Below are 24723 nucleotides of genomic sequence, written 5' to 3'. Positions count from 1 at the left end.
TGCTGGGTTCTCTGACAACGGTGTTTCCAGAGAGATGAGGCAGTAGGAGTAATTTGTATGTTTCTGGTTGTAGACTCACAGTTTACAATTTGGCTCCTCTGCTGCGTCATAAAATTAAATGCTGGAACCCAATATGAGGTATCTACATTTATTCGAGGTCCCCATCTATATGTTTGCATGCATTTCATCACACAATAATTGCAATTTAGCCTATCAAATGATTGTATTTGCAAATCGGTTAATTCCAAATGGCAGCAATAGCGAGAATTGACAGGGATGGTTGAATGCTGGAAATGTTATGATCTCACCACTCATGGTCTCTGGTCAATTCTGGTCTCACCAATTCTCCGCTGATGATCCTTCGGATCTTTCCATCAGTCGCAGTCAAATGGAAGCTGGCCAAAGGTTTCATGCAGAGCATCAGTATCTGCAGCTCAGAGAATGCTTGTCCAAATGCCTCTGAAAAGACAGGTTGGTTTACATTTCAAACTTCTCTCCCTTTCCATGTCGAATATACAATATCTAGAGAGATGGTGCCGTGTGTACTCTTTAATGGTGTAAAATGTCAAATGAAATGGTGGAGCTGTTTACTTCGCGAAGGAAATGACCTCTCGAAAAAAAGATATAAATTATTAAATTATTAAATTATTAAGTAGTTTCGCCCCCTGCAGCCGGATGAGGCCAAGCTCCGTGCGAAACGCCTTGTCGCTTTGCAGCGCCCCGTGGTCGGAGGTTGACCCTACCGTAAGGATTTGAACACACACACACACGCACACACACGCACACACACGCGCACACATACACACACACACACACACACACACACACACACACACACACACACACACACACACACAAACAACCACTATATCACACCACAATGATGTTGACTGATCATCAAAGTCAATTTCAGGTTGTCAGCACTGGGCAGCTCCGTCAGTGACAGGCTGCTTCACCCGCGGTGTGTGACGGAGAGTTGCTGCAGCTCCTTCCTTCCAGCTGCCGTCACAACACCGCTCCCAGTCGATCACACACACGGCAAAACTGAGAATTCACCCGTGCAATGTCAATGTATAATGTATAATGCAGTTTAATCAGGGATGCAAAATTTTCGCTCGTTGTTAACATTAACAAACAATCGTCGACTGATTGATCAAATAAAAGCTCACGACAGGGTGTGGCGCCTCAGAGATTTAGTGACTTGGCACGAGGAGCGTTTCTCCTCATTTCATTTTGGAAACGGAGAAGTCTGAGGCCAGACTCTGAGCTGGGTTGCTCACACAGGAGTATTTAAGACCCGTCTTTGCACGAGTTAAATATTTTAATTGTTTGCCGTCCTCTGCGACGGAATGAGTCTAATTTTACGTAGCAGATCAAGTCTGGTGCAGATTTGGACGAGACTCTAATGAAATTACTCAACACTTACTATTTTATATGATGAGACATCAAATAATTGAGTTTATATTTTATTGGAGTCATCACCATTGAAAAATACCGCTTGTTTGGTTTTGCCGTCGTACCTCTCCCTCCGGGTTTTTTCTTTTCCCCCTCCCCCCGTTTCCGTTCGGAAACTGCCGTTATCCGCGTTCCGTCCGAACGCAGCGTCAGTTGTTGAGCAACAACTTGAAGCTCCCGTTTTACACGCATAGCCATGTTTGTTGTTCTTCCGGAAGCCTCCATCTACTTCTGCTTCCTGCTCCCTGGGGACTTTTGTTACCCGGCTCCCCTTATTTCTTTTTGTTGTGGCAGAGGGCACCTTTTTGCCTTGTGTTGTCCTTTAAACTGTATTTCTCTACTCATCCATCGTAACTGTATGGGTAGGGGTAGGGTCCCTGTATTATTTTCTTGAGGGTATTTTCGAGAGGGTTCACCCTAGGGCTCAGGGAAAATTTGGGAAATTTGGGAAACTCGATTTGGGAAAATATTTTAGACCAATATTGCGATTAAGTATGCAAATTTCTTTTCCCAGCTCCTTATCTTCTCTATTATTCACCAAACACAAGCAATAAATCAACTATTAAATTGTAAAAAAAAAAACCTTCAATCACAGTAGAATATTGACTAATATTCTACTGTTAAAATTGAAAATTGCGCGCATACGTCCACATAAGCGTACAGCGCACCACGGTCTCACCGGGGGAAGCGTCGAGGTTTGGTTAAAACAATAGCTATAGGCGGGCGGGGGCACGGAGAAAGTGTCCCCATTACATTACGCACGGTTTCGTTCCATTAGGAGACGTAAAATAAAATAAAAACACATCGTTCCGGCGCGCGCACCGTCGGCACCGTCGGCGGGGGAGACAGATGGGCCCCCGATTGTTCCCTCTCCCGCTCCCTCCCGAGATGGCGCGCTAGACGGCCGCCTATCTCGCCTACAGGAAGAGCCGGCCCTGGACGGGAAGAGCCGGCCCTGGACACAACTGGTTGGTTAGGTTGTGTAATGAGTAAAAGAAAAAAAGCAATACTTTTTCTTTTTAGTCGCAGGCTTTGCAAATTGAAAATTGCGTTCTGTTAAATGGCAATGTCGGTTTGAATTTGGTCAATCGTTCAGCCTGAGTTCACCCTTCCCCAGAGTAAAGAGACGCTGTTCAATGCAAAACATCCAACACTAATTCAGCCTTTTAGTGAAATAGGTAACAGCTTATCTTGATCTGTTGGGCCGGGTTTGTTGGATACTTTGAAATCGAACGGCAGCACCTCAGCCCGGATCTGAAGTGTGGCCCGACTGGCTTGGCTCGCCAAATTGTCGAAGATCTCCTTTGGGCGAGGCTTTGAAGGATGAGTGCAGAGAGAAAACAAGTCAAAGTACGAGTTCCTAAAGCTTTAAGTAAATTTAATGACAACTGGGTGTCTTTGCCCAAGTGTGTCCCGCAGGGTACACCAGAGAAGTACAAAGAACTTGTGACATAACCAGATATACTGTATATATGCTGAGCATAAAGGAGGTGTGCTTATACATAGAAAGAGTTTGAGCATCGTCTTGTGACTACGCCCCCCGGACTCATTCACACAGCCTTGTCCCTCATACAATAATTAGCAGTTAAAGTCCGAGCGCTTCCAGGCACATTCACAGTCCGCAATCTTATCGTGCATATGCAAGACGACTGGAGCAGATAAGACAAGTACGTCTGCCGGTTGTTTCCCACTCCCATGAATATCCCCTTTGTAGTAGATAATCGGGATGTGAAAGTAAATAATCAGTATCTCAGAGTAGGAAGGGATCTCCTGGATGTCTCCAAAAACGTAAGCCCCTGGCTTACTATAGCACCTACTTTGCGTGTACGAAAACACCGCATTGTCTTTACAGACGGATGAGTAGCAAAGGAATGTGGTCTGGCAGTCACAGGGAGGATAACAAGACCTCTAAAAAGATATCTCAAAAGATAGCGCGACCTTCCCCTTTTCCCTTCTTGTGCTGGGTCATGTTGTGGACATAGCGGATTTAGTTCCACATTTAAATGTGGTCGTAAGTAATTGACAAATATGATGTAACTTGATCTCTTGGTGTTTCCTACAAAATCGGAATGGATTCACGAATGAGCCAGCATCAGAATTAAGTGGCACTCTAAACTAGGGCTAAACGATTAATCTAATTCGGACTGGCATCGCACCGAATAGAACGCAATTTTCAAATCGACAGGGCTGCGATTAAAAAAAAAAAATTCTTTTGTTTTTTATGTTACACGTTCTTACCAATATGGCCGTCCAGGGCCGGCTCTTCCTGTAGGCGAGCTAGGTGATCGCCTACAGGCGCCTACAGGCGCCGCCCATCCCGAGGGCGGCGCGGAGAGAGGGCGATCGGGGCGCACTCGAACAGTGTGTCTCTATCTTATTTTACATCTCCTTATGGAACAAAACCGTGCGTAATGGGGAGCCCCACCCAGGATTAAGCGGTTGTTTTAACCAAATCTCTGCGCTGCCCCTCGGTGAGACCCGGTGATCCGGCCCGGGCCGCGGCGGGCTGTGCGGGGCACCTGCTCCTGGCAGAGCCTGGAACACCTGTTGATTCCGCACGGAGCCTCTTCCCGAACACTGCCTCTGGTTCTTTAAAACTTCTTTTAAGTGAATGAGTTTAACGTTGTCACTGAGCGCACAAAGCGGCGCTCAAACACAGCTCATTCACTGGTGCGCACAAAGACAACGTGGATGTATGCGCACAACATTTTCATAAATTTTCTTTTTTTTTTTTACATTTTTTTCAAATACAATTACAAGTCTCAAGGTTTAAAAAAAATCTGTCAATATTCTTTGATTGAAGGTTTTTCTTTTTTGCAATTTAATAGTTAAATAAAGATATGTTATTCATATCAATTCATCTCATCATAACACCTAGGCCTGGTCAACAGGAAAGAGCAGTTTGTTTGTTTGTTCGGGATGGGGTCAAAATGAACCTAAACACAGGACACACAGTTTAAGGGTTTGTACAGGGGTTGAATGGGTAGACAGGCAGGGAATCAGGAACAGGCAACAGAAGGGGGAATCGCGACAGGCAAGGACCCATGACAGGGAAGGGGAAGGGGAAGGGGAAGGGGGCACAGACCCAGGGATACAGGCAGTGCCATCGACTGCACCCACATGCAAGAAGACATGCAATGACCCGACCCCAACAGAGTGAATGGGACCCGGTTAAATACCGAAGGAGTGATGAGAAAGGTGGGGACAGGTGTGCAGTGAGACGGATTTGACCTGACGCCAGACACAGACAGAGGGAGCCAGAGACAGACAGACCCGGAATCAAGGCAGGGGAGGATCGTGATAATGTTGACCGGATCCATGTAGTGTTGGTCATGATGTTGTGTTGGTCATGCTATAGAATGATTTATTGCTTGTGTTTAGTGAATAATACAGAAGAAAAGGAACTTAAAAAAAAAAAAATTGCATCGTAAATCTCAATTGCCATATTTGGTTTACAAAATTCCCAACTTAACATTTTCCCAAGTTGTTCAGCCCCAGTCTAAACATAGCTACTTCTATCGTCTCCTATAGAACTGCGACAAACCATGTGCCCTTTTCACGGGTTATAGACCACACCACAACAAAAAGACAGAGTTTGTTGGTTTATTGACGATGAGAAGCAAGAAATACGGATTGATGGAATGAAGATAAGGTGATGGTGATGGTAGTGATGGTGATGATTATGATGACGATGATGATGACGATGATGATGATGATGCATGACTGGCAAGCTGGTGAAAGATGGACCACCAGGAGTCTTGGGTTAGAGCTGAAATTATATCGAGTCTCAGAACGTTTTACATACAGTATTTCACATACGGATAAAATAGAACGGTTTCCTCGTTCACAATCCCGTGCTCCTCGGCTTCAAAAAAATTATTAATATCATCAATTATTATCATTGACACCTGGGTATTTGGTCCAGTGGAGACAGAGGACAGACGGCTGTGGTTATTCACTCCTGTTGAAGTGAAATGAAAAACTGTCCACGCTCCACTGAGAGAAGAACCTGAGGCTGGACACGTGATGCAGACACACGCACACGCGCACGCGCACACGCACACACACACACACACACACACACACACACACACACACACACACACACACACACACACACACACACAGAGGCTGGACACGTGATGCAGACACACAAACCAGACACCCCATCACTTTCTTCCTTTCTCTCTCCCTTTCCTCTCTCTCTCAGTTGGTCACTAAGAAGATTTAGACGCACAGAAGATAGTTTTTGGATGTTGCTGCTGTTGCATTAGCGTGACGCATCGCTGCTGGCAGGTGGACCCTGGCACTCCCAACCAATCACCTCTGACTGCAGGTAGACACACCATCACTCACTCCCAGGCCCCCCAACTTCCAACTGTGTCATCATCCCCGGGCGGCTTTTAAGGACACGGCCACATTGTGAGGGTCCCAACCTGTATCTCTGTCAAGCCTGATACGCGAAGAGCACGAGAGGTGAAAAACGGCCACTAGATTAGGGCCAGCGGACAAGGGGGACGAAACCAGTCATGATTCAAACTCAATATTGCAAATCCTAAATCCTGGTGGCGCACACCGTTAACAGGGAACAATGTTCCCTTTGTATTGATTATTATTTATTTTAACACGTACTGTATAACATTGTTTTGACCTGATCCGTAGATTTGATGTTATGTTAACACGGGGGCTACCAAACACCAATGACAGTCTTCCGAGTTCCCGTGGAGCGCAGCATCACTTCCTGCTGTCTCTCTCGACCCAATACTAACTTTCTAATCCACGGGGGGGAGTTTAGTCGGAGCATTGTCCGCCCCTGGCCGCCGCCTAGAACCGCCCCGGATCTCACCTCACCTACACGCCTCTCTTGATGTGTGGTCGATCAAAGAGAGGGTCAGTAATTATCCGCCCGAGTTAGTAAATCACCAGGCGGAGCACGACATCACAAGTGCCCGATGGCTCTGGCAGACCGTGCACCTTTTTCCCAATTGACTGGCCGAGGACACTGAGAGTCGGAGCAGACTTTATCGACAGATGACAGCGATCGCCCTTGAAGTGCTTTTCTCCCCCATTGATTGGTCGGCTTGGTCGGTTGGTTTACATCTGAGATAGACGGACGCGGAGATGGACTGGTAGATAATAAATGAGAGATTTTGAGGCTTTATTTGCGCTGAGCTTGGTTTTCATACGGTCGTATCTGGATTGTCCGGAATGGCTCTGCCTTGTTTTCTCACCACTGGATCCGTAGTTCATCTGTCTGTCTGTCTGTCTGTCCGTCTGTCTGTCCGTCCGTCCGTCCGTCTTGTTTGTACAGCAGCAGCGGACACAACATACTATATGTTGTAGCTCTGCACAGTATCGACAGTATAATAGCGTCCCTCGAAAAGGTAGGGTAAGCAGCATCCTGAGATTTGGCCACACGTCAATGCTGCTTTAGTTTTATTAATCACAGTCAGAATGAGTTTATTCCGCCAGGTGCATTTACATGTACAACGCATTTACAATTTACAAACAATTCGCATTAATACAAGACAGAAAACATCCATTTAAAATAAAAGGATTAAATACAAAAGGTAAAACAGAAATAGTCAGATATATAAAAATATAGAGAATACACAAATGCAAAACTGTGCACGTGATCAATTAGATCAATTATTGTTATTGGCACATATGGTATAAATTATTACTTTGTACTACTTACCTCGTGTTATAACGGTGTTAGAATAGAATCTAGTGACATAATACAATGCAGGAATTTACCCAGCTCTAATGTCTGCAATCTTTCTTAACGTATTTAAAAAAGAAAAAAAAAAAAAAAAGGGCAATTTTTGCATTGAACTGTAAGTGCGCGAAAGCAGAATTGACACAAAAGGGAACCGGTGCCGCGTGAAGTCTGAGCGCGCTCATTGTCTGGGTCAGGATAAAAGCGCTGCTCACAATAGGGCACCAGCGCGCACGCAATCCCACTCGCTGGCCCAATTCAAGCGGAGCGCCGAAGGCCCCCCTTTATGAAAAACTCACAGCGCGTGGCAATCACCAGAATGACGCCACAAACCTTTGATCAAAGTTTAATTGTTGACTTTTTCGGGGGTCTGCTCTCCTCCCCATTAACTATTCAAAGTAACCGAGGGAGGAGAGAGAGGCAGGGCGAGTCAGAGAGCCAGCCACGTCGGATCGTGACTGACGTGAGCGGGAGGGGGGGGGGGGGGGGGGGGAGAGAGGGAGAGAGAGAGAGAGAGAGAGAGAGAGAGAGGGAGAGGGAGAGGTAACGCGCCTCCTTAAAGGAGAGGTGTTGAGTTGTGTTGTGTCTTTCTCTCTGCCCTCGGTATTCCCTTCCGGGTGCAGTTCGCCCCTCCGAGCGCCAAACCCTCAATCTCCCCATCCCAGAGCCACGGAACTTATGAATAATACATCTTTGAGTAAGAGTAAGGCGGGTTTTTTTTTATTTTTTTATTTTATTTGAAATTTAAGGGCCCGAATCTTTTTGCTCAACTAAATTATTCATATATTCAAACAAATCTGCCTTTGAGGACAATTTTTCCTTTCTTCTCCTTCATGAATTTAAAGTGTGGCCTTCTGAGGCATAGGGCAGGATTGTCAGGCCTATTAGTATTACAAGGTTCCAAAAAGAAATGTTAGGTGATCTAAAAATGTCTCCAGTCCGGAGCTTTGGCTCTGTTTTAACTAAATGTAAATCTAATGATGTGATAGCGTTTAGAGATAAAACATAAATATATATATATAAAAAAAAAAATATATATATATATATATATATATATATATATGTTATTTTTTGGACTAATTTTGGGGGGGTTTACCTTCAGTTAGTTGTCGTTGTTGTTGTGTAGATATTGTTTTAACATCTTCTCATTGGTATTCTGGATAAATAGAAGCCTGTCAGGTTTCTGAAAAGGAGTGTGTGTGTCTCTGTGTGTGCGTGTGCGTGTGCATGTGCTCGGTGTGCGTCTGTGTCTGTGTGTGTGGCGGCGACTGCTCCGTCTCAGCTTGTTGTGTCTGTGTTTGTATGTCTGCATTTTTTTTTTCTTTCGCTCCTAGTCCCTGGTTTTCCAGAATATATCGCACGTCACCGTTTCAAGTGCAGCGCATATTGATGTCCGACGCCTTATCTCCCAAATCTTGCCAAAAGACCGGGATTTCACACACGATTCTTCACGACATCTACCCTACTGTATATCGCCTCTAGTCGCTCATGAGGATTATGGCTGAAATGTTGCCCTGTTAACCAGAAAACATTTTTTCACAAAGCACACCACGGGCTCAATTCGGCCAACCGAGCTCGGCAACTCCCCGCCGTTCCCAAAATAGTTCCTGCGTGCAGAAACACGCCCTGTTGCCGGATGTTTCCCCACTCATTGATATGCGCTGGAGAGGCTGGTGTCCTCACAAGGGCAGCACTGAAAATGCCATGGAATCAGAACAGGCTGGAATGTCAGGGAATGACACAGAATCGGTGGCCACTTCCGCGCCTTTCGGGATTAGCGACAAAAGCCAGCTGAAGCCAGAGCCCTTATCTCCATCCCTCAGTCCGCAGGCACGCACACACACACACACACACACACACACACACACGGAGAGACAAGAGCATGTTCATGTGAACACACATAAGTACTTAATCACAGAAGCACACAGAAGATACACAAACAAGCAGATTCTCAACCCACTGATATGTACACATATGCATGTAAACTCACGTACAATCACTTGCATTCTACTAAATTGCGCAGTAAGACACGCACACACACACACACACACACACACACACACACACACACACACACACACTGACGCAGAGACACATCAACATCAGTCATGCATGAAAATACACTCAGACTCGCCAACATGAATTGATTATATGTAATTAGCAATGCCCATCACGTACCGACCGGTTGGGTCCCCATGGATAATGAGGACGCATGGTCCGTAGTCTCGCTGTCGTACAGGATTTTCTGTGATTGGTTCTGATCCGCGGAGCCGTACGTGGCTCTGCAGATTGTGACGGGTAGAATGGGGTCGCGGGAGGTGGTGATTAGTTTAATAATTAAATGAGGTTTTCCATTCTTTCTTCACTCTGACTTTGATTTCTCCTCCATCCGTCACTATCTGCACCATGAAAGCCAAGGAGAGCGCTTTAATGACACACTAAATAATCATACGTAATTACGTTTTTGAGACACGAAATTTAATCTGCAACAAAATGTATTAGCGGATGGATATTGTGATTCTCTTTCTATCTATCTCTCTCTCTCTCTCTCTCTCTCTCTCTCTCTCTCTCTCTCTCAGATTTTCCTTTCTCATCTCTCATTCTCATTACCCCCTGGTACTGCGTTTATGGCAGTGGGCAGATGGCAGATGACAGAGACATCTGTGGGGGAGGAAGCATGTGTACCCTCCTCATCGAGTTGAGACAAGCGTCATCTGCCAGACTGCGAACACCTTCATCAAGGTTTTCCAGGTTGGGTTATCCAGGTTATCTCCTCCTATTACAGCTGCTTCCATGCTATCCATTCCATCCAAGCTATTCTATCCATGCGGCTGCGAAGCTTCTACTTTGGTCCAGCCAGTTATGTATTTTATTTATATTTTGCACATATTTACGACAAATAACTGACTTTGGCACCAGAAATAAATCATTTCTTGTTGAAATGTACATGATGATCCAGCAGAAGAGCCCTCTCACCGTCTCACCGTCAAATAAAACCATTTCTTCACACTAGTTCTGCCTCTTTGCATTAAGGCGACAGGTTATTGATGAAAATGACGATCAGTAGCTGACTGGCTGTTGATAATATTTTCATGGGAGACTGAATCCTCCCCTTCAAAATCGAGCAAGCGGCGCTGGTGGGAATCAGCTTTGTTTATCACCTGTTGTCACAGTTTTTCCACTTTTCTCGCTCCATCTGTGGAATTATAGGACATTGTGGTCAAGGGTGCGGTGGCAGTGGGAAGCGTCTGTGCAGAGGGAAGCACACCAGAGCAGCGGTGTGGCGTCAACCGCAACACACAAAACTAAAGGTGAGGGGATCTTTTTTTTTTTACGTCAATGACGGCTGGTGCAGCGATGTGACTTGGTGATTTTACAGACCTGTTCCCCTGATCTGGAATCATTCATAACAAACTGTAAACCATTTTATCCCTCTCCTGTGAATTCACATCCTTCATTCTGGCTGGTGTTTACATTCTGCCACAAGCCGACATGCTGGAGGTGGGTGTGGAGAGAAACAACTCAGACTCCTTAGTTATCATACCTGTTATCATCCCTACTAAGTCACGAGTGCCCAAAATTGAAACATTCTATTAACTGTCCGACCAGAGAGGAGAACACTCTGGATCACTGTTACACCACCACTGACAATGCCTACAGTGTCACAGTGTTCCCAGTGCTACATTGGGAAACTCAGACTACCTTCTGATCCAGCTGATCCCCACATACAGGCAGGAACTCAAACTGTCTAAACCTGTTGCAAGCGATCAAACAAGTGGAGCAGTGAAGCAGCGGAGGATCTGTGAGTGCCTAGACTGCACGGACTGGGCGATGGTTATCAGAAATGTATCGCAGTTTCTCCAAGGAGCGGAAAGGCCCACATCAGCACATCAACACCCCACAGCCGCAAGAACATTCTGAGCCCAAAGCACCACCGCCGCAGAAGAACCCAGAACCCATAGAGGAGCCAAGAGCCCACAGAGCAGCCCCCTTTTGCTCTGTGAGCCTTCAGCAGGTTCCCTACCAGCCGCCTGCCAACCTGAAAAACCTGGGTGCTAATCTAAATTGTGTCATTGATAAAAGTATATAAACCCGCATTTAATTTAATAAATCAACTTTGTTTTTGGATAGTAAAAATAATCCTTCCTGAGATATATTATATTAATTGATATTGTCGTAAGAGTAATAGTAATTACCATTGGAAGGTGATGAGATTGTTTCTACTTTTCCAACTAATACTAATACTACTTTTGAGTAGTATTGTTGAGACGTGTCACCTTTGAGACGTATGTCATTTTCTATCAAATTGGTGATTTATCAATATCCATTAGGACCTTTTGAAAGTGTTCTGAAGCACGGTTGGCACATTATGTTGACAGCTGGATGGAGGTGATTTCTGGAGGGGAGGGAAATGAAGGAGGAGTGGGCTGTGAGACAACCGGGAAGTGGGACGGAGGAAAGAGCGATGGAGGGTTTCGGTGGGGTTGGAGATGTGGGGGCACATCGCCTGTTTAGAGCGCGATGCTGCTCCTATTCTCGCTCTCTCCCTGTGGCTCAGGCTCTCTGCATCATGTTATTATTATTTCAGTGTGTGTGTGTGTGTGTGTCTGTGTGTGTGTGTGTGTGTGTGAGTGTCTGTGAATTTAAGTTTTAAGTTAATTTAATATTACCACGGAAGATTCAAATCTGACTCCATATTCCATCCACATTGCTTCTGTTGTCTGTTTGTTTGGCAAACTGTGTATTTGGAAGATTGTGCGTGTACGTCAGTGTGTGCGTGAGGTTGGGGGCGTGAGTGAAGTATTAAAATGGGGCTATTGAAAGAGACAGAGGGAGGGAGAGAGAGAGGGGGGGGGGCAGGGAGAAAAAGAGAGAGAGAGAGAGAGGAGAAGAGAAGAGAAGAGAGAGAGGGAGAGTGGCCAGTCTCACAGAGAAGCTCCTTGGGGCAAAATATCCGGATTGTAAAACTGAAAAACAGAACAGAACGGACGGGATTTCTGGAGGATGTTAGAGAAAGAGGAAGAGCTGCCTCTCCACTAACACTCAAGGTCTGTACCTCTATTTCTCCCAATATGTCAAAAGTGGGTTTTTTTTGCTGATACAAAGATAGAGAAATACAGATAGATAGATAGACATATAGATAGACAGATTGACAGCTAGACAGACAGATGGATGGATAGATAGATAGATAGATAGATAGATAGATAGATAGATAGATAGATAGATAGATAGATAGATAGATAGATAGATAGACAGACAGATAGATAGATAGATAGATAGATAGATAGATAGATAGATAGATAGATAGATAGATAGATAGATAGATAGATAGATAGATAGATAGATAGATAGATAGATAGACAGACAGAGAGACAGATAGACAAATAGACACATATTCCATAAGTCGAAAATAAACGAGAATCCAACCTCGACGAACCATGTGACGAAAAGGGAGCACGACAACAAAAAACAAAAAACCTTTATTAACTTCATCCTGAAACAGAACATTTGAACTACTTAGGAGCAGGGAGCACCAGCGGAGCCGCTGTCAGGGAGAGGGAGGTGTAATGGAGGGATTCAAGAGGGAAGACAAAGAAGTATGGAGAGGATGAGAGAGGGGCGAAGAAACACAGGGGGGAAAAAAGACGTCTTTATTCGATCTGCAACTGTGGCTTCCTTCAGTTGCTCGGGATGGAGGGAGTTTTGGAGACAGAGAGAGAGAGAGAGAGAGAGAGAGAGAGAGAGAGAGGGGGATGAAGGGAGCGATTGTGAATATAAAATTATCCTCTGAGAAAGAGTTGACCCGAGGCCAAGGCTTGTTTCTTAAAACGACGCGTGACTCATCCCGCATTAAGGGTCAACGTGCTGCGACTACAGCTTCCTAATTGTACCTCGTCGGCGCTTTCTCAGCTCACATAGCCTCGCGAAGATTCCGTTTATCAGCCTTTACTCTATTTGAAGGTGCGCTGTAATTTGAATTTGAATTCCCGCTTTCTTGTTCTGAATCACAGAGGAAAAGAAGACCCAAACTTGAGCAGCGTGTCGAGACTTTCTGTTGCAGTTGGGTCGATGTTTTCAAGCGAGATACCAGTTTACTTGCAGACCTGCACTCGGGCGGTTATTTGGATTTGAACTCCCAGAGAAGGAGCTACCGTGATTCTGGGCTGGAGTTAATTTGACGGTCAACATCAACTTAACTCCTGTATGGAGCGTTATTCCAGAAGTGCATTTCACGAATTATCTAGCTCGATAAGGTCTAGGTCGACCAAATTGCCATGATGACACGATGACCCTCGCCAATGACGTCTCCTTGGAAATTACATCCGACGGCCACACCTGGTGTCCAATCCAAAAGAGTTTACATTGACTAATTTCCGTCTTGGTAACTCTGAGAGGTTTGTGCTGTTGAGAGCAGGTCTGGAATTCTTCCTTATTTCCAACTGCGCCCGATAACTGTCATTGTCGTTGACAACCAACCTGTAGATGAATGATTCTTCCAAAGCTGGAACTGTGGATGTGTACGGCCATTATGACTGACTCTAAAAGATGAGACAACTGTCTTCAGGCTGCTTTATTTCACAGCAATCTGTTTTAGCCTGAGATTCGTGCTGGTACGTGTACATTGTGAATATATACAGTATTTGGTATTTTTCTACTTGCTCAGAGAAGAAAAATACCAAAAATGTAGGTGGTATGACACAATAGATGACACAAATGACACTCTATATGGACACATGCACACGCATACACGTGGAATATGGTCAAAATGTCATGACATTTTGCCACACTCCGGCTCCTATTCATTATTCATGAAGCGATCCTTCGTTGCTCACATACAGTATATCAAAGGTTTCACTTTTTCTGCGAGTTTTGTTTGTCTACATTATTCATTTACAAACAAAATAAAATTCAGATTTTTGCTGTGTATTAATATGCATGCAGTCACATACAAATTATATATATATATATATATATATATATATATATATATATATATATATATATATATATATATGCGTGACCTATTCAGCCTCGGTGGAACTGCTGCGCCCTCTCAGAGTAGATTATCTAAAAAAAAAGAGGGGAAAATACCTTGTTGCTTAGATACAAAAAGCATCATTAAACATAATTATCAGCCACTTCTGCTCACAATGAGAGAGCTTCATTACAGCCTTTCAAAACAACGTTAAACCAATGACAACAACAGACACGACGCAGGCGGGCCTTTTTAAGGTAATATATTTGACCCATTAACCAGAATACACACCTCTGTCTGCCTGTTTGTGTGGCATGCTGTGAAAATAACAAAAACAAATGGCAATCAGATAAGATTGTCTTTAAATAATTTATCTAAGGAAAAGAAGAAAGTCAAAGTCACTGCAAGATAAAATTGGAAAAGGAGAACAGAAAAGGTAAGCAGAATTCACAGGGCCATGGCGTGGACTTTTCCATTCCCACTTTTCATTACACTTCCATTACCAATTACTACTTAAGGACCTAAGGACCCCTCGGGATGTCTGCCATGGACCCCTGGGCCTGGTGGGTCCTCAGACCCTGGTTTAAGTGACACTGGCACAGGAGAATGGATAGGGTTAGTAAAGGCGCAAACAAAAAAGGGCCTTCAAAATACATCACTGTAGCATAAGATACGGTAAGATAGTACTTTAGTGCCCACATTGGGAAAATCCAGGCGTTGTGGCAGTTCAGTGGAGAACATGAAGTACAGAGTGAGAAGATAAAACACTATATTAACAAAAATATACCTAAAAATAACAAACGTAACAAACGTAAATCTAAGTAAAAGATAATAAACCAGTAAAAAGTCATAATAAGTGGCTCGAGAACGTAAATACTGTAGTAGTTCGACTTCAGTCCAGTGCAAATGGATTCAATATTTAAATAAAATGGGATTAGCAATGTACTGAGGGAGAGCTCCGTTAAAGTTGGAGGTTGAAGCGTCTGAAAGCGTTGGCGCAGTGGTATTCATTCGGAGTGGATCGGACTCGTTCGATTTAAACTGGTACGGATGACTCGTTCATTAACTTTACAGTAGGAGCCACTTGAAGAGGGCTGTTCCAGACGGAGGTCTTTTGGCTGACACCTGACAGACAACCAGCTTCCAGTCAGTTTCCAACTAGCTCCCAGTCAATTACCAGGTGGCTCCCAACCGACTGGAATCCCCCCCCACCCCCCAGGTGTTCTGACAGGGCGGGTTCAATTTCAACTGTACACACACCCATTCATTCAATTGCAGTGTGTCACCATGAGATGGCTCTAACTTCACAAAAACACAATCACATTTCAGAAAGAAATTTCAGTGGACCTGAGATTCTGTCCTCCGAACCCTGACCAGAGGTCATCTTTCTAAGTTCAATTTTATTTTGTCATATGAATGAGAACAGGTCTTTATGCCTTATTCTAATCTACAAGTGGCACAGCCTTTTCCATTTCAAAATAGAAGCTGTTTTTTTATTTAAGGTCTATATAATTTAAGTTCCAAGTTTATTGTCAAATGCTTGATAACAAAGCAAGCATCATTACCGGTAATGAGATTCTTAGTCTCAGAGCCAACTCAACTTTACATAATAAGTAAAATAAGGGCATTGTAGTGATCAAAATAAAACAGTATTTAAAAACAGAATTTGAAAAGTATTTAAACAGTATTTAAAAACATTTTTTTGAAAAATTGAAAACGCAAAGGAGTAGTGTAGTATTGAGTATTGTGTAGTATATCAACTTGATCGTGGGCATCTTAAATAATCATGGCCACAACAATACAGTGTCATACTGAATGACAAGATAGACACAGTGTTGTAAGATAAACACTGCAATGTACGACTAAGAGGTAAGACAAAGCAGGTATGCAGTGCAATATTTGATACATTTTAGTGACTAGTGGTACTGTAGATGTAAACAGCAGTTCTCCTTCTTTGTAAAGTGTGCAGGTGTGCAAGTGTGTGGATTAATAGGTTCTAGTCTTTGGCCATTTGATTTCAAAATGAGAGTCTTTGAACTACCAAATTTAGTTTTATTTTATAATGATCCATACAGTGTATGGATCCTTCTGTACACTCAAGATTGTTTTACTGTTGACACAGTTTAAACTCCATGGTTTTATTGACAGATTAGCTGCCAAGTACTAAATAAATTGCAAACTATTAATTAAGAATTATTTCGAATTATTAAGAATCCCTGTATGATTGTAAACCGTATATTTGATTCCCCCTCTACAGAGAGTGGGAATACAGAGAGGGAGCCATTGGTCGGGTGGGTATTTTCAGCTCTCAGGGAAAAAGGGGTTGATTGCGCCATTGGAATGTGGAGATTTTTGTCAATGGGTCTGCATTTGCATATGTATGGGTTAGGTGTGGGGGCTTCCAGACCTGTTGGAAGTGACTACATAAAGCCCAAGGCTTTATATGTCGCCTACTTCGGTTGTTACTGAAAAAAGGTGTACTGCGCCTATTATAGAGACACACACACACATATATATATATATATATATATAAAATATCTTTATTTATTTATTTATTTATCAAGTACCGTCGCTGGCCTTTTGTCAAAATTTGAGTAGTTAAAATTAACTCGAGAAACTCGAGAACTGGTTGTTGAATTGTAAAAACTTAATCGAAACTTAGGTGATTATAAAAATGGATGAGAAAAGAGAATTTAGACTTGCGGTGCGCTTTGCTGTCTAGATGGTTCAAGTAAACCAAAAAAAAGTAAAGTTACAAAAAGGAGATTTTGAGCAAATAAACCAAAATGAAAGAAGATGTTAAAGGGTGGAGCCCCGGGTCGGAGTGAAGATGGTGGAGAACACAAAATGGACAAAATGGCTGTCTGCTGGTTTTGTTACGAGGAGTAACACGGCGTGTCCTTAAGCCAATCTCTTGGGATGATGTCACTTATTGCTGCCCGGAGGCCATTTTAAGTTTATAATCTATTATATTTGCTATCAAAATGTCTAATTTACGCAATCTTTTCCCACACATATTTCCCCATTTGACCGTCAATCCAGTGATTGAACATCGTACAGTTACTACAGTAGGTTATATACCAAATTAAAAACTTTCCAGGGATTTAAGACATTCAAGCATTGGATATGTTTTAACATCACACTCATGATACATTTAAGGAGGAGAAAACACTGGTTTGTTAAAGACTTTGGCTTAACAAATGAATACTTGTATCCATTAATAAAATAAAGAGATATTAAAAACATGACCCCTATTTGAGTGGAGCGCACAATACAGGGTGCAAAGCGCTGAGAGGTGACGGAGGAATTGTGATGTACCAAGGTGGTCGGAAAGATATCGGAAAGATAGCGGAAAGATAGCGGTCCGTGAGAAAAATACCTTGAGGTCCGGGCGTTCATATCTCCGCCATTCCTTGGTGTAGAAACACCGGGTCCAGTACTCTGAGGCACTGTCCGCTACATATGGAAAGGGGGCATGTCAATTTTAGAGGTATGATCTCTGACATAATTTGAAGAATACATTTGACTCATAATTAAAAAATGAGCAAAACTACTATTCTAAAACATTTTTATAAAAAAAAAAAAAAAAAAAAAAAAAAAAGATATAAAAAAATCTGGTGGGGCACGAGCCCCTCCAGCTTTAATGGGCATGATACACCTATGTCATATCATGATACCAATATTAGAACCACCCGGCACTGGAATGTTTGTATGAGAAAAACATGGCACTTATTGTACATGTATGAGTGGTGATTGAGGGAAAATGACATGATCAAATTCTTTATTTAACAAATGAATTTGACCTTATAAGGAAGTTAAATTCTTTTGACACGTTTTGGAAAGAAATTGGAGAGCAAAACAAAACAATGAAGACAAAAGAAAGGCTGGTCAGAAGCTATCAAGATGAATGTGGGGCAGTTCCCCTGCCACACGCCATCCAAGTGGCCATTCCCGGGCTCCCCGACGCAGAGATACAACGATGATGTTGAAGGCAAGCCATTTTACTGAAGAGAGTGGCAAGATGGAACAAGCCGGAAGCAGGTGGAACGTTGTCATGACAAAGGCTCCCTCGCATGTATGTGGAGATGGGTGATTGTCGATTGCTCTGATGAGCAACAGGTGCACAGCCACCCCTGATCCTGGGCACAATTAACTAGACAATTAACTTTGATAACTAGACGCAAGACGGGCGTGGCTGTTTAAATCACACCACCCCCCACACCGACACATCGGGTTGATATTTTGACGTTGAAAGGAAATCGAGTTTAGAAAAAGGTTGCAAGGGTAAAACATTTTTTTAAGGAGATACATGCCACAGAATTTTGAAGAGAAAGCTGAGAGCAGCTGAAACAAAGGAGACAGGACACGAGAGACACACAAAGAGAGTGAGAGAACAGATCCGTCTCATTACGCCTCGTATCACCCTGAAGGTACTGCCGGCTGTAAATTACAATGTTTTTTCATCATTTCAATCACCCCGAGAGGGAGCGGAAGGAATGTCAACAGAGAGAGAGCGAGAGAGAGAAATGAGGGGGACGATGTGGAGGAAAAGGAGTTTGGAAGAGAGCGCTTCTGTTGAACTTCAAAAGCGACTATTTCTTTAAAATACCAGTAAAATATATTTTGTTCTCGCGATGCTGCGTGTCAACTGAGCTCTGCAGCAGTGACCCCCCCCCTCACGACTGTCTGTCCCGGCGTGAGGAACGAAAGTAGAGGAAAATACAGTGAAGGGGGCTCCATCATGCTGAATCCATAATGTCACCATACTCACTATCAATAAATCACTTATTATATAAGTGTCTGTATTTCCATTCATTTTCGCTATTTCAAGGATTTTTTCTGAAATTCTCATTGATGGAAAATGGTAATTGTCCAGCCGAGCAAACTACTTCGCTGTTGTACTGAAAAAAAAACAAGTCTTCCGTCTTCCCTGACATATTTTGTGACACGAAAATCAGGGAATTCAGCTGTTGGAGGCGGATACGCATTCGGTGTGAAACAGGTTTGAGAATTTTGGATGTGAGGTTGTTTTTTTTCCACTCTGAGTTGCATCTCTCAAATATAACCCGATCAGTTATCAGTCATATAATGTGTTTATTTGTTTATACTTATGTATATATAAGCAGTCAGTGGTAAGTGCATTTTATGTGATTATATATATATTTTATATATATTAGCACTCATGGGGATTTTTGAACCAATATCAAGAAACAATCAAGATGTCTCAAATCGGTCTAGGTCTGACGACCCTCTTCGGGGGTCTAGAACCCCGGGTTGCTAATCCCTGATTTGTAGTAACGTCTTATTAAAAATTTGCTGAATGACCCAAAGAGTCAGTATTTAAAAATAAAATCATTATAAAAAAAGTGTTATTATCAGACTATAATTTGTTAGTTTAAAATACGGCTAATATTATTTAATATACAACTAGTGTTACACACCGGATGTAGGTTGTTGATATAAATTCTGCCATTGGGCGACTATTTTAGTCGGAATCCTCCTCCTATACTTCTATCTGTGTTTACTGTTTTCAAAGTCCCCGACGTCCGTGAAACAACGACCAAGTGTGGAGATATATACTATGCAAGACTAATATAAAACATATTTAAGCCTTTATAATATATATAACATTACTCATATGACTTCAAATCAAATGATATATTCTGTTTACACGATTACATTTTAGGGTAAATTTAGACTGACAAATATGGTGAGTTACATCAATGTAGGGTTAGGGATGGGAAAAGGCAGAGAGGGAGAAGAGAGCTGCTGAGAGCTCCCAGGGAAGCTGGGAGAGAGAGAAGTGAGATCTCCTGCGCTGACCCCTCTTTCATTCTGGCCACGGTGAATTCTTCCTTCCTTTGAAGTCTATTTTTTCCACTGTTAAGAGATCAGGCCCAGGCAGAAAATCTGGACCACATCCACCTCAACCTTCCAGCCATCCGCTTTCCACCCATTCTCCATCTCTTCCAATTTTTCCCCGATTTTTTTTCATGTGTGTGTGTGTGTGTGTGTATATACAGTGTATATATATATATATATATAGTAAGTCCTACTAATATTATAATATCGTTTAATAATTCTGATTCTCATTCTGACACAATCAGGTGGTCGAAAAAGAATGAGTGGATTTGGCCGTGTGGCCTCCACAGTGAAACGGCAGCATCGCAATGAAATGATGTGGAAACACCGTTTGACCCAAATCTGCCTCCGTAACTATGAACGAAGAAGCTGGTGTGCCTTTCAACTTTCGGCAGCAACAGACCTTTCCTCTCTCCCTCCCCTTCCTCCTCCAGCCCCCTCCTTGGGACCCCCGGCCGGGATGTCGGGCATGGACATCCTGCTGGCGGACGGGAACGAGACGGACAGCGACGGGACCTTCCCCCGCTTCTCGCCGACCTCCGTCTCGACCTCGGCCGCCGCCTCGCCGGCGGGGGGACGGCCGGGCGCGGGCGACGTCTACGTCTACGTGTGGATCTTCCTGAGCCTGCTGGCCTTCCTCCTCACCCTCCTCGTCATCTCCCTCCACCGGCTGAAGAACATCATCTCCTCCTCCTCCTCCTCCATCCCGGACTGTAGCAGCGAGGGCGGCAGCTCCTTCACCAACATGGAGATCTGCAGCATCTCCTCCCAGAAGTCCACCATCTCCTCCTTATCTAACTGAGAGAGGTGGCCGGCACTCACACACAGACACACACAAGCATATTTTTACTGACCGGAGACGTATGTGTGTTGCGCGTTCTGTTGCACGTGCCCATAGTCGTGCAAATACACCCACGCTGAATATGTGGTACTATATCCATGCATGCATATGTTTACGGTCTAGTGACTTCTGTGTGAGTCTTTTTTACCCCTCATCGGGTCTCACAGGAATACAAGGTTCATAACGTGAAGAGGGGGTCTGGAGCGGCCGAATTGGGACTCACGAACCGATGTTTGTAAATACAAACGATACGAGGAAATGTCATTTCACACGTTAGATGGTGTTTACTTCATGTCAAGTTTTGTACTTTAATCAATTTAGAACACTATTCTTCGTACATGTCAATGCACCTGGATTCTGATTAAAAACTTATAAACATATAATCATTTGGGATATTTCGCAAATCAATATACCTAATATCCCTATCCCTAGGAGGCGGCTAATTAGGACAATTTTAGGCATGTTCACAGCTTTGGAAAATGAGAAATCTCATTTAGATCTGAACGTGTTCAAATGTTAGCAATTTGGGTGTCTAATAGGAGAACTGAAAAGAGAACCATGCTGAGTTTGGGGGGCTGGGAAAGGGGTGCAGACCGTTGAGTGGCAGGCGGCCTCCAGCTGGAAACGCACAGAGACACTGTGAAGTGGCAGAAGCCGAAAGATAAATATCTCCTCTTGACTGGCAGGTCAGCGAGCGTGACCGAATACCCTCCCCAGCCTGTCAGCTCACATAGGAATCAGATCGCAGTCTCCATAGTGACTGCACCGCGAGGGAGCCCTGCAAGGAGGTCCCAACAAAGACAAAAAAAAACGAGGCTTGGCTGACATTCATGGTATATCCACTCTAAATGTGCTTATTTGGACAATTCCACGAAAATAGAACACTCCGTGAATCAAACAAGTATTTTAAAGCAGCATTAGTGATTATTTAACGATGTCTGCAGGTCCTTAAAAAAGTCAAGATATCTTAAATTAAATTTTAGTTATTAAATGAGGCGTAGCGGAGCTAGTTCTGTCAAACAACTCGACGGCACCACACGCCTTGTTTGCGCTGCGTTGCTGGGCTCCCTCCACCACCCCCGCATCCACCTGTGGGGTTCTACTCTTCTAACCAATGGGGGGATTGGAGTATGCCTATGTTTGCCGTACACCTCGCTGGCAGTGATGAGCGGTAGAGCCCAGACGCCCAAGCTGAAATAATGCAAAATAAATAAAGATCATTTTAAAGTCAATCTAAGAGTTGTCTGTCGGAAACATCTTAAATTTGAATTTCTGAGGTCTTCATTTCAACATAAAACATCTTGTCTATTGTGCCTATCCACATATTTCTTCTGCATCAGGGTCATACATTTCTGATGTTATAATATATATACAGCATATTTTTTTTTTTATACTTATACCTTCATACTTACCTTTGGAGAGAAATCCAAGAACATCCATGTCCATACGTGTCCCGAGTTCTGTGGAAAGAAGTTAATTGTTGTTCGATTTATTTGTTAGTTCCTACAGTAATCATCTATTCTACCTAATACTTACCTCTGCCCTTAACCAAGCCGATTTTAGAGGCCATCAACTGTGTAGCTACTCAGTGCTCACACTTCTTTTGGGGCGTGTGCCAGGATGTCAGATTTGTACGGCGTAAGAGAAAGTAACTGGAGTTGACGGTCCTGACGCCGTGGTCGACTTGGGACTCTCAACACTTGTTTTGAGAAGTTAAAGTCGAATTAAAATGTTCTTTCGAAAAGACAAGCTTTGTCTCACTCACAAGTCATTAACAGCCTTTCTAACATTAGGATATGCGGTTGGTGTTGTATGGACTAGAGAGAGACACATTATCTCGTTTGGACGCGTGGTCTACAACGTTCATCAGGAGACGTCACCGCCGGCAGCTTTTTTCGTATTCGCATTTTTCATGTAAAAATGTTACCGGTCCTTGCAGTAAATATCGCATTTGCAAACTAACGCGGGCTTTTTCACAGAATGTGGAGTCGAACAGTTATGTAAACGAAAGCAATAAATGATTTTTCTGAATTGTTTGTGGATATGTCTGACACGTAAATAAAGCCCCGATTTTCTGTCTTAATAAGGAGTGAGGATGATTTTCAACATTCTTTAGAAAGAGATCCAACGAGGTCATGCGGTTTGGTTCCAGCAAACGGATTTCAACACTTGAGGTCAGAGTTCATCTCGATGCACTAAGTGGAAAATAATTAAAAATGACGATGACAAAGGCAAGGTTATAGCCTTGTCCATATTTTATTGGCAATTTTGGTATGCGTACTGTTTCCATTTAAACTGGATTCCTTTGCAGAGTACGATGAATATAAGTATCATAGACCTCAATCAATGCATATTTATGAATATTACATTAGTTACCGTGATACACCATAAAAAACTGAAAACAATTTTCCATGGTCTAAACAAAGATTTTATTTGACAGTAATCAGCTTAGGTTTACATGTCTTCTACTGGGGCCTGAATTAATTTCATCATGTTTTTTCCCTGACACGCCTTTTCATCATATCCATATTCAATCATCACTTTTTGTAGATTCCCTCCAGAAATGCATCAACACACTGGAACAGTTTGGGGGATTAGTATCTACATAGTTTTGGCATTTTTTCCAACATTATGCTTCTTGTTTGAGATTATTGTTTCATTGCTTCCCCCCGAACCTTCGTCTTACCTTGAAAACGTCTGCAGAGTAAAAATCACTAATAGTAATAAACAATTGGAAACCATTTGTAAATCAACATAAAGTTTTTTGGGGGTTTTAGGGTGAAAACGTGTTTCCCAAGTATTAGAGTATTTCCTTATCTACTAGGGTTGCAACGGTACAGTGGGCTCACGGTTCATTGCCACAGCACCGGCACGGTTTCAGTATCTCTAAATTTAAGGATTTTTTTTTTTTAAGTTAAAAGGTGTGAAAAATGTTTTTATAGTAGTCTGCAATAAATGTAATGTTCTGTGTGTATGACCGTGCTGAGGGGGGACGGGGGTTCAAGTTCATTGGTGGGTTGTTATAATTTGCATAACTTTATCTGATTGGAGAGGAGGTGTCCAGAATAGTGAAAAATTCTAATATCAATTTTCATTTATATTTATTTATTTATTTATTTAACAACACAACACCAAACTGTAAAACGTGACCAAAAAAAGAAGGGCTCATCACCCAGTGAGAGTTCCCTTCATTCCTCCAACAGAGCCGTTCAAAAGAATCGGATCGTTCGTGAACGACCCGACACAATTTGGTGCGAGTGCAACCCAGAGAGTGTCTGAAGAGAAGTCCATAATAAAGATTAAGGTTATTTTCTGACTGGACACCTTGATTGATTGCACTTTTTACAAAAATATTTGCATGTAGTTTTACCTTGTGTTTCTATTGAAAAGGCTGTGTAGCCGCGCGCACTTGAAAAAGACCTCTTGTGCAAAAATAGAGAAATGCCGTGCGGCTGAGGTGGCCGGTGGAGCTGCAACAGTGGATTCAATAGGAAGCCGTTTGGTGGACTGCTACAGTGATACCGAATACGGTGTGCATTTACGTGTGCGTATTGAACCGTAGGGGGCTTGTGGAGATAGTTCTGTCTCACAACTTGACGGCGCCACATGCTTCCATGCTCTTATTTGGCCGGCCTATTTAAGCAGCCAATCCCTCCTGCCCGACCTGCTTTGTTGTGCTCCCTCCACCTCCCCTGCATCCACCTGTTGGGTTCTACTCTTCTATCCAATGGGGGATTTGAGCTCATCACTCCTAAATTTTCAGCTCACTAAGTATGACTATGTTTGCTGTACAATACAAAATAAATAAAGATAATTTCAAGTAAATTATTTCAAAGTAAATCTGATCCATCAGAAATGCTGTTAATATTG

General features: G+C 43.1%; 1 protein-coding gene across 1 annotated transcript; it reads left to right on the top strand.

Annotated features, from left to right (window-relative positions):
* Positions 1 to 12083: 12083 nt before the first annotated feature.
* sertm1 (serine rich and transmembrane domain containing 1) lies at positions 12084 to 22884 on the top strand. Its single transcript, XM_080014308.1, has 2 exons — positions 12084 to 12222; positions 20447 to 22884. Exon 2 carries the CDS (start codon positions 20473 to 20475, stop codon positions 20812 to 20814), a length of 342 nt encoding a protein of 113 aa, XP_079870434.1. The 5' UTR covers positions 12084 to 12222; positions 20447 to 20472; the 3' UTR covers positions 20815 to 22884.
* The last annotated feature ends 1839 nt before the right edge of the window (positions 22885 to 24723 follow it).

Source organism: Zeus faber (assembly GCF_960531495.2).
Source record: "Zeus faber genome assembly, chromosome: 14".
NCBI lineage: Eukaryota > Metazoa > Chordata > Actinopteri > Zeiformes > Zeidae > Zeus > Zeus faber.
This window is presented reverse-complemented; position numbering and strand designations above follow the sequence as displayed.

Coding starts and splice junctions, on each gene's coding strand:
- sertm1 (XM_080014308.1), top strand. CDS start 20,473: ATGTCGGGCATGGACATCCTGCTGGCGGACGGGAACGAGACGGACAGC.